Genomic DNA, 14,811 nt, shown 5'->3' with positions numbered 1-14,811 from the left:
AGTCCTCCTTTTGCCCCGAGTGCTCCTCACTTCACCTCCTCCTGCTCTCTGACCAGAGCATCCTCCCTCTGCCCCAGGTGCTCCTCACGTCCTCCTGCCCTCTGACTAGAGTCCTCTCTCTGCTCCTGAGTGCTCCTCATCTCCTGCTGTCTGGCGAGAGTCCTCCCTCTGTCCTGGGTGCTCCTCACCGCCTGCTCTGTGGCCAAAATCCTTCCCCTATCCTGGGTGCTCCTCATCTTCTCTTGCTCTCTCCAACCAGGGAGTCCTTCCTTTGCCTCTGGGTGCTCCTCATCTCCTGCTCTCTGGAGTCCTCCCCCTGTCCTGAGTGCTTCTCACTTGCTCTCTGGCCAGTGTCCTCCCCCTATCCTTTGTACTCTCCACCTTCTCTTGTTTTCTTCAACCTGGGAGTCCTCCCTCTACCCCTGGATGCTCCTGCTGCCCTCCTCCTGGAACCTCCTCCTGCTCTCTGACCAGGGAGTCCTCCCTGCACTCCTGGTTGCCCTTCATCTCCTGCTCTCTGACCAGAGAGTCCTCCCCCTGTCCAGGGTGCTCCTCACCTCCTCCCGCCCTGACCTGGGAGGTTCTTTCCTGTGGCCTGGGCACACCCTGCAGCCACGTGCAGACCGTCCCCATCATCATCAGAAGTGCAGACCCTGTCAGCACCCACCTGTGCCTCTCACCACCCTGCTCACTCACATCAGCATGTCCCTGGAGACTCTGGGTGTGAGGAGTTACTGAGAATGGTCAGCGTGGGGCTGACTGGCTTCCACAGCTGGCCCGGGCTGCGTGTTTAGCTCCACATCACAGCTCCGGGTTCACCTTCTTTCTGCAGGATGAATGGGTTGCTGTAAACAGACTAAATTCCTAGAGCCCAGAAGCAGCCTTGGTGCTTGGGCGGTTTTCTCAAATGCACATCTCGGCAGGTGGCAGGCATTGCATCGTGTGTGCTTTGCTGAGGTGCTTCCTGTGGCAGCTTTGTGAACTTTGGGAAGTCACTGTAATGGCCCCAAGAAGTGTACACAGCACAGTGACCTTGGAGAACCCACTTGGTGGAATGTCCTTCCAAGATTCCCTTTTCATGTGGGCAGACGTTCCCGAGTGAGAGCGGGACTGGCCCTTAATTAACATCAGCACCCGTGGGAAACCCTGGCGTTTCTCCAGTGCCGAAGGCAGCGGCTGAGCTGTGGCTGAGAGCGTCTCTCCCCACAGAGCGGCAGCGGCGAGGTGGATCTGCGAGAGTGCGTGGTTGCCCTGTCTGTCGTCTGCCGGCCGGCCCGGACCCTGGACACCATCCAGCTGGCTTTCAAGGTGAGTGCAGAGTTCACATGGGTTTGACTGGGGGATAGGGCGGTGCAGTCACGTCAGCACCATTGTTCATTTTTCTAGTTCCTTATAATATCCGTTAATTGATCATTTGCCCAACTGCTATTTTTACATAAGCTTTTTATGCTAGCTGTTGTTTGTAAAACGCCCAGAAAACTCCCAGATTTATTTCTTCCTGGAATTAGCGATCCACACTCATCAGAAAGCATGGCTGAGGTTCTTCCTGGGTCCTGGGGCACCTGGGTGGGGCTGGTGGTGTCACACACCATCACACATTACAGGGCACCTAAGACGGGGCCACACGCCTTGTCCTCTCTCCTCCTCAGACTGTGGACTGGTGAAGAAGGCATGGCTTAGGAGCTGCCCGCCTCAGCTAACTCCAGGGGCTACAACATGTCAGAGCCCAGTCATTCACCACTGGGGGAGTCTGGGGTCCCAGCCCAGCTGCAGACTCCTGGGAAGCCCTCAGGACTTGCCTCACCTCAGGGAGTCGCTGCTCCCTGGGGGCTGAGTGGGGTCTGGGTCAGGCCTGGAGGGTGGGAGGCCAAGTAACCCTGAGGGTTTGGCCTGGCCTATTCTGAGGCTCCAGCAGCACCAATGTGGATTTCATCTGGGATAGAGCTGGGCCGGCTTTGCCTGTACAGAGGCGCAATTTTACCAAGGCTTCTCATAGGGTGTGACTCACATTAGCCAGACTCTCGAGGGCCTGATGTGTGAGTCAGGAAGCTGCTTGTCTCTCACTGCTCCAAGAACTCCCTTCTCTCGCTTCTGACGCCAGCACACCCTCTCCATAGCAACACTGGGGAATGTCCCCACATGTAAAGGTGGCTTGTGGGGGTCTCCCCAGGCAGGATGAACTGGATGACGTCAACATTTGGCAGCCCTGTGTAAGAAAGCCTGACCTCCCCCGCCCCTCCAGGCCTGGGCAGCCTGCCTCCTAGGGCCCCTGATCTGAGCCAGGCCCTGTGGCCTCGCAGCCCCCACTGGCCCTGCTTTCACTGTGCCCTGTTTTTTTTTTTATTTTTTTGAGACGGAGTCTCGCTCTGTTGTCCAGGCTGGAGTGCAGTGATGCGATCTTGGCTCACTGCAACCAACCTCTGCCTCCCAGGTTCAAGCGATTCTTGTGCCTCAGCCTCCCAAGTAACTGGGATTACAGGCTTATGCCACGGCACCCGGCTAATTTTTGTAATTTTAGAAGAGACAGGGTTTCACCATGTTGGCCGGGCTGGTCTCAAACTCCTGGCCTCGAGTGATCCGCCCACCTCAGCATCCCAAAGTGCTGGGATTACAGGTATGAGCCACCGCCCCCCGTTCTGCTGGCCCCACCAGCCCCTGCTCTAAAGCCACCAAGTATAATCTGGAACGAATGACAGCAGCGGTGGGGGTGGCACTTGCCTTGTTTCTCAACATAAACAATGGGCTGTGGAGCCCGACCATCCTCCTGCAGAGGCCCCACCTGCAGGTGGGCAGGGTAACTGGCTGTGGTAGGGTTGAGGATGCCCGCTGGGGAGGACAGTGTGCACCGAGTCCCTGCTCAGGGCGGGGTACGTGCCACTGGGAGGTCTTTCTCAGGTGTACCAGGCGATGGGTGAGGCCCAGGCTGCCCTACAGTGACCACCTAGGGGCAGGATGGGTGATCACTTCTCACAGGCTTCCAGGCCTGCTGATGTGGCTGCATCCCTGTGGTGACGCTAGGGTCCTGCCTCACCTCCACCCTCAGCAGCTCCGCCCTGACGGTACATGCCCTGCCTTCCTCCCACCTTCTTGTGGGCCGCCTCCTCATGTCCCTTTCTGTAGCCTATACCTTCCATGGTGTCATCATTTCCTGAAGTCATGGCCACTGTGCTTTTCTGCTGCCCTGGGAGCCTGGCACATTTTGAGGGGGGCTGCATGTAGCCGGAAGGGCTTCCACGGAGCAGTCTCGTGTGAGAGAGCGTGGCGACTGCGCCAGCATGCTGACCGTGGACACAGAACTCCTAGCACCGAAGACCCCAGAGGCACACGCCGGTGCTCAAGACTTTCCAGATGCGCAACGCACAGACGTGGTTCATACGCCTTGGGGCCCCTTGTTTTTGTTTTTTCATTATTATTACTGTGTAAAACCTTAAGATGTGGTCCTGGTAAAACTTCCAGCGGCTCAGAGAGTGGACAGTGAAAACTGAAGTCTGTTGTCCATGGTAGCCTCCGTCCTACCTCTCTGCGTTTCCCGTGCAGCATCTACACAGGCTCCGAGGATGAAAGTCTGCATCTGCAGTTCTCATGTCCAAACGGACACAGATGTCAGGTCGTCCCCTCTGGAGCAGCCTTGCAACCACTAGGGGGCAGGAGGCACCGCTCTCTGGGGGCTGAGTGGGATCCAGGTCGGCCGAGGAGCTGGAGGCCGTGGCCCTGGGGGTTTCACCCGGCCTGTTCTGAGGCTCCAGCAGCACCAACGTGGATTTCGTCTGCAGATGTTTGATTCAGCAAATCTAAAAGCAGGAGAGAAACGTAGACCACAGAAGACAGGGTGGCCGCGTGCACCAGCGCTGTGGGATGAGGCCCAGGGGAGGGAGAGTCGAGGGTGAGGATGGGGTCCCCAGAGCCTGCGGCAGACCCGGTCCCTGGGGTAGCGACAGAGCCCCGGGAAGAAGGTGTGAACCCTGGGACAGCGTGCCAGGCCGGAAGACGAGGCGTCAGCGTTTCTTCCCTGAGTGCCACAAGGAGGAGCCGGGCGATCCCTGAGTGCCACAAGGAGGAGCCGGGCGAGGTGAAGGCGCAGCCCCTCCCTGAAGAGGGTAACGCCCCTCACAGGCAGCCCACTTCTGGGAGGGTGGAGCGAATGCTCAGCAGATCACAGCGCCCTGGAGCCGGAGAAGGGGACTCCTGGGAGCCCCAGGAACCACGGGCCCCAGGCAGAGAGAGGGCGGCGGGGGATGGTGCAGCCCCAGGTAGAGGACTCGGGGAAGAACCAGGTAGAAGAGCTGGCGCATCTGAGGGAGCCCAGGGGTTGGAGCGGAAGGACACGGGCGGCGGCAGGGCCGCGGAGGAAAGTGCTGCCACAGAGCCCGTGCGCCAGGCTGGAGCCTCAAGGGCTGGGGCAGGAGCCTGCACCCCACCGGGAGCCGAAGTGTTTCCGAGGAGGCGGAGGGACAAAGGGACGGGCAGGCCGTGCTCAAGGGGTCTGGGGGATCCGCAGGTCACAGAGTCCGTGTGAAGCCAGGGAGGGGAGTGCCGTGGCGTTGTGGGGAGCGGGCGGCAGGTGCGTCGGCCCTGGTCCCTGCACAGAGAGGGCCGGCGCCGCCGCCCCCACAGCTGGAGCAGGAGGAAGAGAGGAGGCGTCCTGGTTCCCGCTCCCCACTGGGGCCCTCCTGGGTCCTTCTCATTTCTGCTCCTGATCTGCCCTGTCGATTTCTAACCATCAGGGCTCTTTAATGTTATTACTGATGCTTGTGAACACGTCTGCTATAGCCTGCACTCAGGCAGACAGAGGGCTGTGGGGGGACTCTGCAGCCCAAGCTTGCGCCGCTCTCGCCCGTGGCCCAGGCAGGTCCCTTCTGCGGCCTCCCAGTGGCAGCCACAGGTTCTGGTTGGTTTGCTGAGCTATCACGGGTGGGATGGGCAGTGTCTGAGTCCTTGTCCGAGAAGCATCTGCTGTGTGTCCACGAGGCACTTGGAGGGGCCAGATCCGAGGCACCTGGAGGGGCCAGATCCGAGGCACCTGGAGGGGCCAGATCCGAGGCACAGGGCCCTGCCGCATGGCTCCACATGGAAGCTGGAGTCCCCCGTGTCCAGCCGCCGGCCCTGCAGGTGCCCAGCAGCTCTGAGGAAGCGGGGCAGGGCCGCTGGGGTGTCCCTGGACAGCGGAGCCTGGTGGGCAGGGCAGGAGGCCGCAAGGTGACACCCAGTTTGCCTTGCAGATGTATGGAGCACAGGAGGACGGCAGCGTCGGCGAAGGGGACCTGTCCTGCATCCTCAAGACGGCCCTGGGGGTGGCGGAGCTCAGCGTGACCGACCTGTTCCGAGCCATTGACCAAGAGGAGAAGGGGAGGATCACATTCGGTGAGCCGGCAGGAGTGGGGTCGTGCTCGCGACCCTTGGGCGGGGGCTGGGCAGAGTGTGGGGCGAGTCTCCGTGGGAGCCCAGGACGGGAGTGGAGTACCCGCCATGCCTCCATTCACCAGGCTGCCCTGTGTAACAAAGAAACCCCTGAGAAGGAAGGTTCTGGAGACCTGGCAGGGTTCGTAGGAAGCTTTCCAATCTGATTTGTTTTGGCGATTTATGCAACCAAACTCCAAGCCCAGTTCCGAAGCTCTGAGCCTTCCATGGCCTCAGGCTGGGATCCAGGTGCCTGGAGGTGGGGGATACCCGCACCCAGCCCTCGAGGCCACTGGCTGTGGGCTTTGTCACTGCCAGCGGGGGTGTGGCTCACATCCCCCCTCTCCTGGGAGGGGTCTGTCAGGAGAGACGAGGAGGCGGGCGCTGCAGACCCCCGTGCCGCCCAGGGCGACTTCCTCCGGAGAAAACTCACCTGTCTGTGGACATCTGATGAGGTGACTGGTAACACGGCTGTTTCCAGAGCACAAGCTGTCGGTAATGGCGGTTGATATTTTTAAATTGCTGTGCAAAATCCGCAAACTCGAGCCTGGGGAGCCTTCTTCCCCTGCAGTGTGAATGAGCCACGCTGCATCCACCCGAGGCTCCCAGGGCTGCAGGCCCCAGCCTGGCTCATCCCGGTGGATGCCGCAATCCCCACCTGGAAGTGTGGGCTTAGAGCAAATGAGAAGACATGCGAGAGAGCTGCGTGCCCAGCGTCTGCGTGGGAGCCAGAGGCGGGAGTGCGGATGTGCGCACTTGTTTCAGTAGTGAAAGCACGTATGTGTGTTTAGTTACCGTGTGTGTGCGCGTGCGCATGTGTGCGCTTGTTTCAGTACTGAAAGTGCACGTGTGTTTAGTTACCGTGCGTGTGCATACGTGTGTGTGCATTCATGTGCGTGCTTTAGTATTGAAAGTGTGCATGTGTTTAGTTACCGTGTGTGCACGTTTGTGTACACATGTGCATGCTTGCTTCAGTATTGAAAGCATGCGTGTTGTGTGTGTGCGCGCATGTGCACGCTTGTTTCCATTTTGAAAGCCCATGTGTGTTTAGTTACTGTGTCTGCTCTTGTGCTTTTGTGTGTGTGTGCGCGCATGTGTTTAGTTACCGTGCGTGTGTGTGCGTGCGCTTGTGTGTGTGTGTGCGCATGTGTGTTTAGTTACTGTGTGCGTGCGCTTGTTTGTGAGCACGCATGTGTGTTTAGTTACCGTGTGTGAGAGCTTGTTTTGTGTGTGCACGTGTGTTTAGTTACTGTGTGTGTGCCTGCGCTTTTTTAGTGTGTGTGCATGCATGTGTTTAGTTACTGTGTGTGCTTGTGTTTGTGTATGTGCTTGTGTTTGTGTATGTGCATGTGTGTTTAGTTACCGTGTGTGCATGTGCTTGTTTTGTGTGTGTGTGCATGCATGTGTGTTTAGTTACCGTGCATGTGTGTGCATGCGCTTGTTTTGTTTGGGTGCCTGCACATGTGTGTATTGCTGTGTGTGTGTGTGCGTGTGCTTGTTTTGTGTGTGTGTGCACGCACGTGTTTAGTTACCGTGTGTGTGTGCCTGCGCTTGTTTTGTATGTGTGTGCGTGCATGTGTGTAGTTACCGTGTGTGTATCTGCTTGTTTTGTGTGTGTGCATGTGTGTTTAGTTACATGTGTGTGCGTGCGCTTGTTTTGTGTGTGTGCGCGCTTGTTTTGTGTGTGTGTGTACACGCATGTGTGTTTACTGTGTGCACACACTTGTGTGTGCGCGTGCATGTGTGGTTACCGTGTGTGTGCTTGTTTTGTGTGTGTGTGTGCACATGTGTGTTTGGTTACCGTGTGTGCGTGCATGTGTGTTTACCGTGTGTGTGCGTGCGCTTTTGTGTGTGTGTGCGCGCACATGTGTGGTTACCTTGTGCTTGTTTTGTGTGTGTGTGCACATGTGTTTGGTACCGTGTGTGCGTGTGTTTGCGTGTGCGCATGCGCAGGCTTGTTTCCATTTTGAAAGTGCGCAATGCTCCTGGGTGTGTTCGGGCTCTTTGATGTTTGTAGTGGGCACCGACCAGCTGCAGACAATTTCCAGTAACAACCATCCCTGGATTTCTCGCCGGGTGGCCCAGGTTCTGAGTGTTTCTGGAGCTGCCTGGCATGACCAGCCCCCTGCACCATCTTTCCAGCCCCGCCAGAAGCCTCCACGGTGCCATCAGTAGGAGAGGAGGGCGCTCATATGAGAGCCAGGCACAGCGGCCAGGAAGTGCAGTCCGAGGCTCTGTGAGGACGGCCCGCTGCCTGCCAGGTCCCCCGGTGTGGACGAGGGCACCCCCTCAGAGCTCCAGATCACTGCCCAGACACTTGGTCTTGTCCCTGAGCCAGCTCCTGTGGTTACAGAAGTGCTAAGTCCCCAGGATATATCTATCGAATTCAAAACCAGAAGCTTTCTGTAGGGTTTCCCAAAAGCAGGAGTAGCTAGGAGGACACCCAGGCTGCCCCGGTTGTCAGGGTGACTTCGTGCACTGCAAAGAAAGTAAGCGCAAGTTCCTCTCTCCCCCCGAAAGCATCCGTTTCACAGACGAGTCTAACCAACCGTCCCCGAAGGGCGTGAGGTGGACACCCACCAGGGCCCTGGGAAAAGAGCCTCCAAATCCTAGACATTTGCTCATCCCCATTCCATAACCACAGGTGCCTTTGTCTTTCCAGCTGACTTCCACAGGTTTGCAGAAATGTACCCTGACTTCGCAGAGGAATACCTGTACCCAGATCAGACACATTTCGAAAGCTGTGCAGAGACCCCACCTGCGCCGATCCCAAACGGCTTCTGTGCCGATTTCAGCCCGGAAAACTCAGACGCTGGGCGGAAGCCTGTTCGCAAGAAGCTGGATTAGGACCGAGGGTTGCGGAGAGACGCGGCCCCTCCCGCGTGGCCATCACCACCATGAGCCTCTTTGCGAGTGACCTCTGGGCTCCGCTCCTCACTCCTGCTGTACAGGCACTGTCTTCAGCCCGAGTTCCAGGGGCCTCGGGGGCTGTTTGTATCTTGTTCCTTTGTGAAGTCTGTTGCAGAACCGACGCTTACTGTGCGAGAATCAGAGGGCGCGCACGTGGATCCCCCGCCTGGCCTGGACCCCGTGGGGTCAGGTTCCCTGCTGGGCGGGGAGCACCGGTGCCGCCCCGTGTTCTCCCACGGGGTCCTGGTTTCGAGTCTCTGTCACAGCCTCTTCCAGCGGCAGCGTGCATCCGGCGGGCCTCCGTGCACACTCAGCACACGCCTGCCACATGGAGCGTGCGCTTTCGTGTCACTGGCACGAAACCTCTGTCTGCCTCTGTGGATCCACAGCCTGGCAGAGCTGTCGCCTGATTTTTCAGTGTTTCTACCTGTGTGCTGGAGCTCATGAGTATTTTATAAACTCCATTTAGGTACTTCAGGAAACATGCAGCATTTTTTAAAAAATGAAAATTGTTTTTCTACTTCATTTTTCCTTTTAGAGTCAAAGGATATTTATTTATAGGCCTTTTTTTTTAATATAGAATCTGAGGCTGTTTGGGCTTTGACTTAAATTTCCATCAGGTCTCTCTCCAGCAGGTAATCCCTCTCCTTCCGTTGGGTCCCCTGGGGAGGTGTGAACTCAAGGACCTAGCCCCAAAACACTTTTTCTGCTTTTCTTAATCCTTTTCCAGTCCCCTCTTTTTTTTATAAACGTTGGCAGTTTGATGTTTCTGTTTTGGCATAACGTAATCCACTTCACTGTAGCCTAAACTCCAATCCGAGGTTGGATATTGTTCAAATGAGCAGGGCCCAAGCTGGAAGCTCAAGGCAGCCGCCGCTGTGCCGCTCCTCCCTTGCTCTCAGGCCAGGTCCCTGCTGGAAGCGGCTGCATCTTCCTCTCAGCCCTGGTTTCCATGGTGACTGGCGTGACGCAGCCACCTGAGTGTGGCTGACCTTCCTGCAGAGAGAGGAGCCGCAGTCTTTTGCTTGTGGAAGGAGATGCTGGGCCGTGCAGTGTGGAGGGTGACGAGGATGTCTGGTGACAGCCGTGCGGACACCCCTTCTCTCTGCAGCACTGCCTCCCAGTGCCAGGGTCGCGGGTACATTCCACTGAGAGCGGGGGGTCCTGCCCCATCTTAGAGTCAAAGGCAGAGGGGCTTCCAGGCCCTGGATGGGGGTATTTTGGTGTCACCTGAAGTCCCTATGACATCACCTTATTTCATCATTTTTTATGACATAATTAGAAACCCATCCTTCAAGCACAATAATCATCACAGACTTGGGTTTACTTCCTAAAGCAAAGGCTCCGGGTTTGTTTGGAAATTTTTTTTGATTTCTGAAATGAATTGATTTTTATATTTGGGGCATCTCTACAGAAAGTGACCACCAAGGCCAGTAAGTACAGGAAAAAATGTTTACTAACTTCCTCAGAGATTCGTGATACATGTTTCTCTACTGACAGACATTTAAAAACAAACAACCTTCAGCTCCGTTTCAGTCAATCACCTCGACTTGTTTCTAGCGTGGACACTGCCAGCAGGACAGACAGGGCTGGAGTCAACCGAAGTCAATTTCAGGGCCCTTGGCATGTTGGACACAGAAGAAATCCTAGTGCAGCCTTTGGTAGCTAACAGTCATTGATTTTATAATTGCAGAATGCATAAAGATTCATTTTTCAAGGAGAAGAGCCTGCAAATGGCCAATGAAGGAGGTAAATAAACTAAGATATTCCGAGGGAAGGGACCCAGGCCGTCTCCCTTCCGCAGGTCTGCAGATGAAGGGTTTTTTGAATGAAATGCCACTGTGCATTTTCAGAAAAAAAATCTCTGACAAACAGACTTTGAATGGATGTTTGTTCCTCCTGATTCTCTTTTCTCTTTGTGGTGACTTAGAGTTGGCGGGTATTCAGAACTGTGAATGTACATAGCATTGAGTTAAATCCCTTGTGTATGAGACGGGACGCAACGGGCCCCTGGTGGCCTGGGAGCCAGACCCGTGGGCAGGTGGGGCATGGGCCCTGGCCTGCAGGGACCTGCTGGGGTGTGAGGGCAGAGGGAGGGTTGCCATGAAGGAACTTGGGATTTTCAATGGAATAAATAAAACATAAAGTCTTCTATACTTGGGAGTGATGTTGTTTTGTGTGGTTCTTTATTAGAAAGACAACAACAGGCATTGTGAGAGGAGAGCCAATCCAAATGAGATTTTCTTAGTGTGGTTCTAGCATGTTTGGAAAACACAAGAATTGAAATTCTGTAGAAAAAGCCGTCTTGGTGGCAAAGGGACGCTCTGGAGTGTTCTGGTATTTTGCGGACGGTAGCAGACATTTTACAGAGTTGAAACATGGATGGCTGTCTGCCTGCCTGGTGGCTTGACTTATGTAATTTCTCAATTTTAAGCACATGCACCTTAAGCATGTTTTGTCAAGCAAAGAGAAAAATGGATCCGGCATTTAGTCCTACTGAGTCAGTAAAAGGTTTGGAACTAGAGGTAAGAGACCGAGCTCACCCGTTACACTCTCCAAAACTGCATGTGAAGAGTCAAGATTGTGTCTCCACCAGCATCAAGGATGGAAGAAAACTTAAGGAGAAAAGCCTGCAAATGGCCAATCTGCAGGCCTTGCTCCTTTTTAATACTTTGTAAAACCAAGTTTCAAAGTTCACCATCCACCACCACTCATTTCCCTGTGTACAATTATGGGGGATACTGAGAGGGTGAAAAATGAATCGTTATGTTGTTCAGGGAGGTAAGTCTCAGACATGGGCTACCAGTGAGCTGTGCAGTCTGACCTCACTCAGTGAGAGAGAATGCACCAAAATGATATTATTTCAAGCAACAGCAATTTTTACTTCTTCATGCTTGTATGCATTTGCCATTTTTAATAAAGAATACTGCCGTTGAAATTGAATATGTCCAAGTTTTAAAGTAAAGCAGGGGTTAAAACAAAAACTAGATCTGCACATCTCACATCAGCACTGGATGGGGCAGCTGCTGCTAAGACGCGGCTGGTGTGAGACCGAGGAGGAGGAGTGTCTGGCTCCAGGTGCAGGCTGTGGGCAGGGTGGCCATGCCTGGCGGGTGCACATGGGGAGGTGCACAGCAGGGTAACTCGTGTGGTTTGCAGCACACGTGTTTGTCATCGAACATGCCTCTGCTTCTGTGTGTTCAGTTCTCCACTCAGCGTTGGAGCCAGGAGAAATGAAGGTGGGACCCTCAGGAAAAGCAAACCCACCCCCGGTGTTCACGCAAGAGTTGACACAGCTGCACGTGCTGTGCCGGAGACTCCATCAGAACCACGGCAGACAGAATGGGCTTGTCTTCCCGGCCAGCCGCTGCTGCTGCCGTGTGCTGATCCTAACCAGAATCTGGCTGGGAGGAGAGGCCCCCTGGGCCACTAAGCAGAGCTCGGGAATGTGTGAAGTGGGGCTGAGGGCAAACGGGGTAGTGAAGGACCAGCACTGCCCACCCATAGCTGCTGTATGTCCACAAGTAAGCCACACACTCGGACGTCTTCCGACACAGTGCTGTACTCACACCACCCAACACAGGTGCTTTTACCTTCCCCAGAAACAGTAAAGACCCATGAGTCTTCCTCGCCACTAATGGTACCTTAGTTTCTCTGGTACAGCCACAAACCCATCTGGACATTCTCTGACATGAAAAACTAAGTTTCAAAGTTCACCATCTACCACCACTAATATTCCCTGTGTAAAATAGTGGGGATGCTGAGAAGTGGAAAAAAGAGTAATCAATTAACAAATGGCATGCGTGCTCCCAGGCTCACGTGCACACACACATGCACAACACATGTTCACATCCACGCATGCTCACACAATCATACACACATGCTCACATGCACTCATGCTGAGGCTCACACATGCTCATGAGCACATTCACAGGCACACATCTTCATAGACACATTCACATGCATGCACACACACTAATGCACACACATTTATATGCACACACACGTGCTCACACACACACACCAAACAAAGAGGACAGCCTGCATGCCCGGTCCTGTCCTCATGCTGTGGCTAGCTGTGAGGCTGTGATCAGCAGCTATACTTTCCTTCTTCCACTACCCATTCCACGTTTTCTTGACCCTAAGCAGTACTTTGGATGGTCAGGGTTCTTTACTCAGTGAGAGGACTCATTTTCATTCCAGTGTGTCTGATGCAGTTGTTGTCTTGCCTTTATTAGTCACAATATTAGTCGTGAAAGCACTGAGAAGTACCTAGAGAATCCACTGAGCTCCAAGATAGCCCTTTCATTGGGGTTAGCCATCCCCACCGAGACAGCACGCTTTTCTTGAACTATTAGCTAAGGGGCATGAGCAGCCCCAAATAGCTGATGACCGTCTGAACTTTCAGTGCAGCAGATGGATCACTGAGGTCCCAGGTGAGAGCATTCCAGTCTTGGGAGCTAGGACCTTGAAAGCAAAAGAGCCCAACGTCACAGATGAGAAAAGCAAAAATATGTGAATGGATTTATCAGCCCACCTGGGATCACTGATGCTGCAGTAACAAATGTAAACCAATAAGATGTAGGGGTAAGCTAAATAGATGTGGTCCTCGTCCATCTCTCCCAGGCAGGTCAGCTGCAGCTCTACTCCATGTCACCATCTGCATCCAGCCCAGCACAGCAGCCCCTCCTGGGACTCGGCCAGTCAGATGGCTTTGGGAAGAGAGAGGTGACAAGCAAGCCTGCCTAGATGCTAAATCTTCTGCACAGATGCAAAATACAGCAGGCCCACTCCTGGTTCATTGGCTACAGTAAGCCATGTGGCCACAGCTGAATTCAACAGCCAGAGATGTACAGTCCTGCAACGGAGCCCCTCAAAGGAGGTGAAGGATCTTCTGAACAGCAGCACCAGCCATCCTGCGGTAAGTGTTGGATGTGGTGGTGAGCAGGGCCAGTCCTAATTCCACCCATTGACATAACAGACATTATTCTGGCTATGAAATGGTGCCATGTCTTGGTCCACAGTTCAAGGCACTATGTCACCCATCAGGATGGCAGTCCAATGTTCTAGGGCACTGCCTCCCCATGGGCAGCACACCTGAAGCTTCAAGAAGTCATCCTCATGCTTAATCAGACTCGCCACCTCTGGGTGATGGGAAACGTAGGGATTCCAAGCGTGTACCTGTTCCCATGCTGCCTTTGCTGTAAAGCAAATTCCTTAACAATGCCATAGGAGGTGGGCAATAGTGAATAAGCCATTCATCAAGCCCACAGATGGTGCTGGCAGAAACACTGACAGCAAAGACATATCCATATCTGGAATAAGGGAAACTGAAACCAGGAGATATTCCCCTCAATGATGGAAGAGTCCAGTGTGATCAACCTGCCTCCAGGGGGCTGGCTAGTCCCTTTCCCAGGAATGGTACCTGGGGCTAAGTATGGGACCCTACTTCTGACATGTTGGGAGTCCAGTGATAACTGCATCAGCCTAGGCTATTGTTGATGGGTCAGCTCTTTGTTGTTGATCCACACTCATCTCCATCCCTATTTCCAGTGCCAGTTTGTGAATGGTTCTACTAGGTAAACACTGGGTTGGCTGGGAAAGAGGCAGGCTGACATCCACTGCCTGTGTCATACCCTGGCAGAGACTATAGTAGATTAGACCCAATAAGAGAAAATATTAGTGAACCTGAAAATACAGCTATGTGTGATCCCAGTGATGTACAGGGAGAAACAGAGGGAAAGAAATGAAGCACAAGTGGCCATGGAATAATGCCACAAGGCCCATCACATGTGATTGGAGCCCTAGAAAAGGAGGGGGATAGGACAGAAAAATTATTTGATGAAATAATGGCCAGAATTTTTTTCCAAATCTATAAACTAAGATACTCAAGAAGCTCAATAAGCACCCAGCAGAAAAAATACAACAAAAACACAGCAAGACACACATCACAAACTGCTGAAAGCCACTGAAAAGGAGAAAATCTTAAAAGCAGCTGGAGAAAAACAACATACTATCAAGGAACAGAGATAAGAATGACAGCCGACTTCTCTGCAGAAACTATGCAACCCAGACGTCAAGGAACAGAGATAAGAATGACAGCCGACTTCTCTGCAGAAACTATGCAATCCAGACATCAAGGAACAGTGATAAGAATGACAGCTGACTTCTCTGCAGAAACTATGCAATCCAGACATCAAGGAACAGTGATAAGAATGACAGCTGACTTCTCTGCAGAAACTATGCAACCCAGACATAGAGGAATAGAGATAAGAGTGACAGCTGACTTCTCTGCAGAAACTGTGCAATCCAGACAACTGATGACATCTTCAAAGAGACTAAAGACAAATGCAGCCACCCTGGAATTCTATGCTAAAATAAACATCTTTTAAAAATCAAGACATAATAGAAACATTTTGAAATCAGCAAAAGCTGAGATAATTCACTGCCAGTAGTTCATAACCAACAATGTTCAGAGTTCTACAGGCAGAAATAAGAGAATAC

At 53.6% G+C, this 14,811-nt stretch overlaps 1 protein-coding gene across 2 annotated transcripts in view; it reads left to right on the top strand.

Annotated features, from left to right (window-relative positions):
* Positions 1–10,470, top strand: part of LPCAT1 (lysophosphatidylcholine acyltransferase 1) — a 62,534-nt gene extending 52,064 nt beyond the window's left edge. For both annotated transcript variants that reach the window (XM_054488612.2, XM_063664634.1), the window contains exons 12-14: positions 1,210–1,308; positions 5,220–5,361; positions 8,060–10,470. In XM_054488612.2, the coding sequence (XP_054344587.1) occupies positions 1,210–1,308; positions 5,220–5,361; positions 8,060–8,244 (426 nt within the window). In that variant the 3' untranslated portion in view covers positions 8,245–10,470. The remainder of the gene's footprint in view (positions 1–1,209; positions 1,309–5,219; positions 5,362–8,059) is intronic.
* The last annotated feature ends 4,341 nt before the right edge of the window (positions 10,471–14,811 follow it).

Source organism: Pongo pygmaeus, chromosome 4, assembly GCF_028885625.2.
Source record: "Pongo pygmaeus isolate AG05252 chromosome 4, NHGRI_mPonPyg2-v2.0_pri, whole genome shotgun sequence".
Classification (NCBI taxonomy): domain Eukaryota; kingdom Metazoa; phylum Chordata; class Mammalia; order Primates; family Hominidae; genus Pongo; species Pongo pygmaeus.
This window is presented reverse-complemented; position numbering and strand designations above follow the sequence as displayed.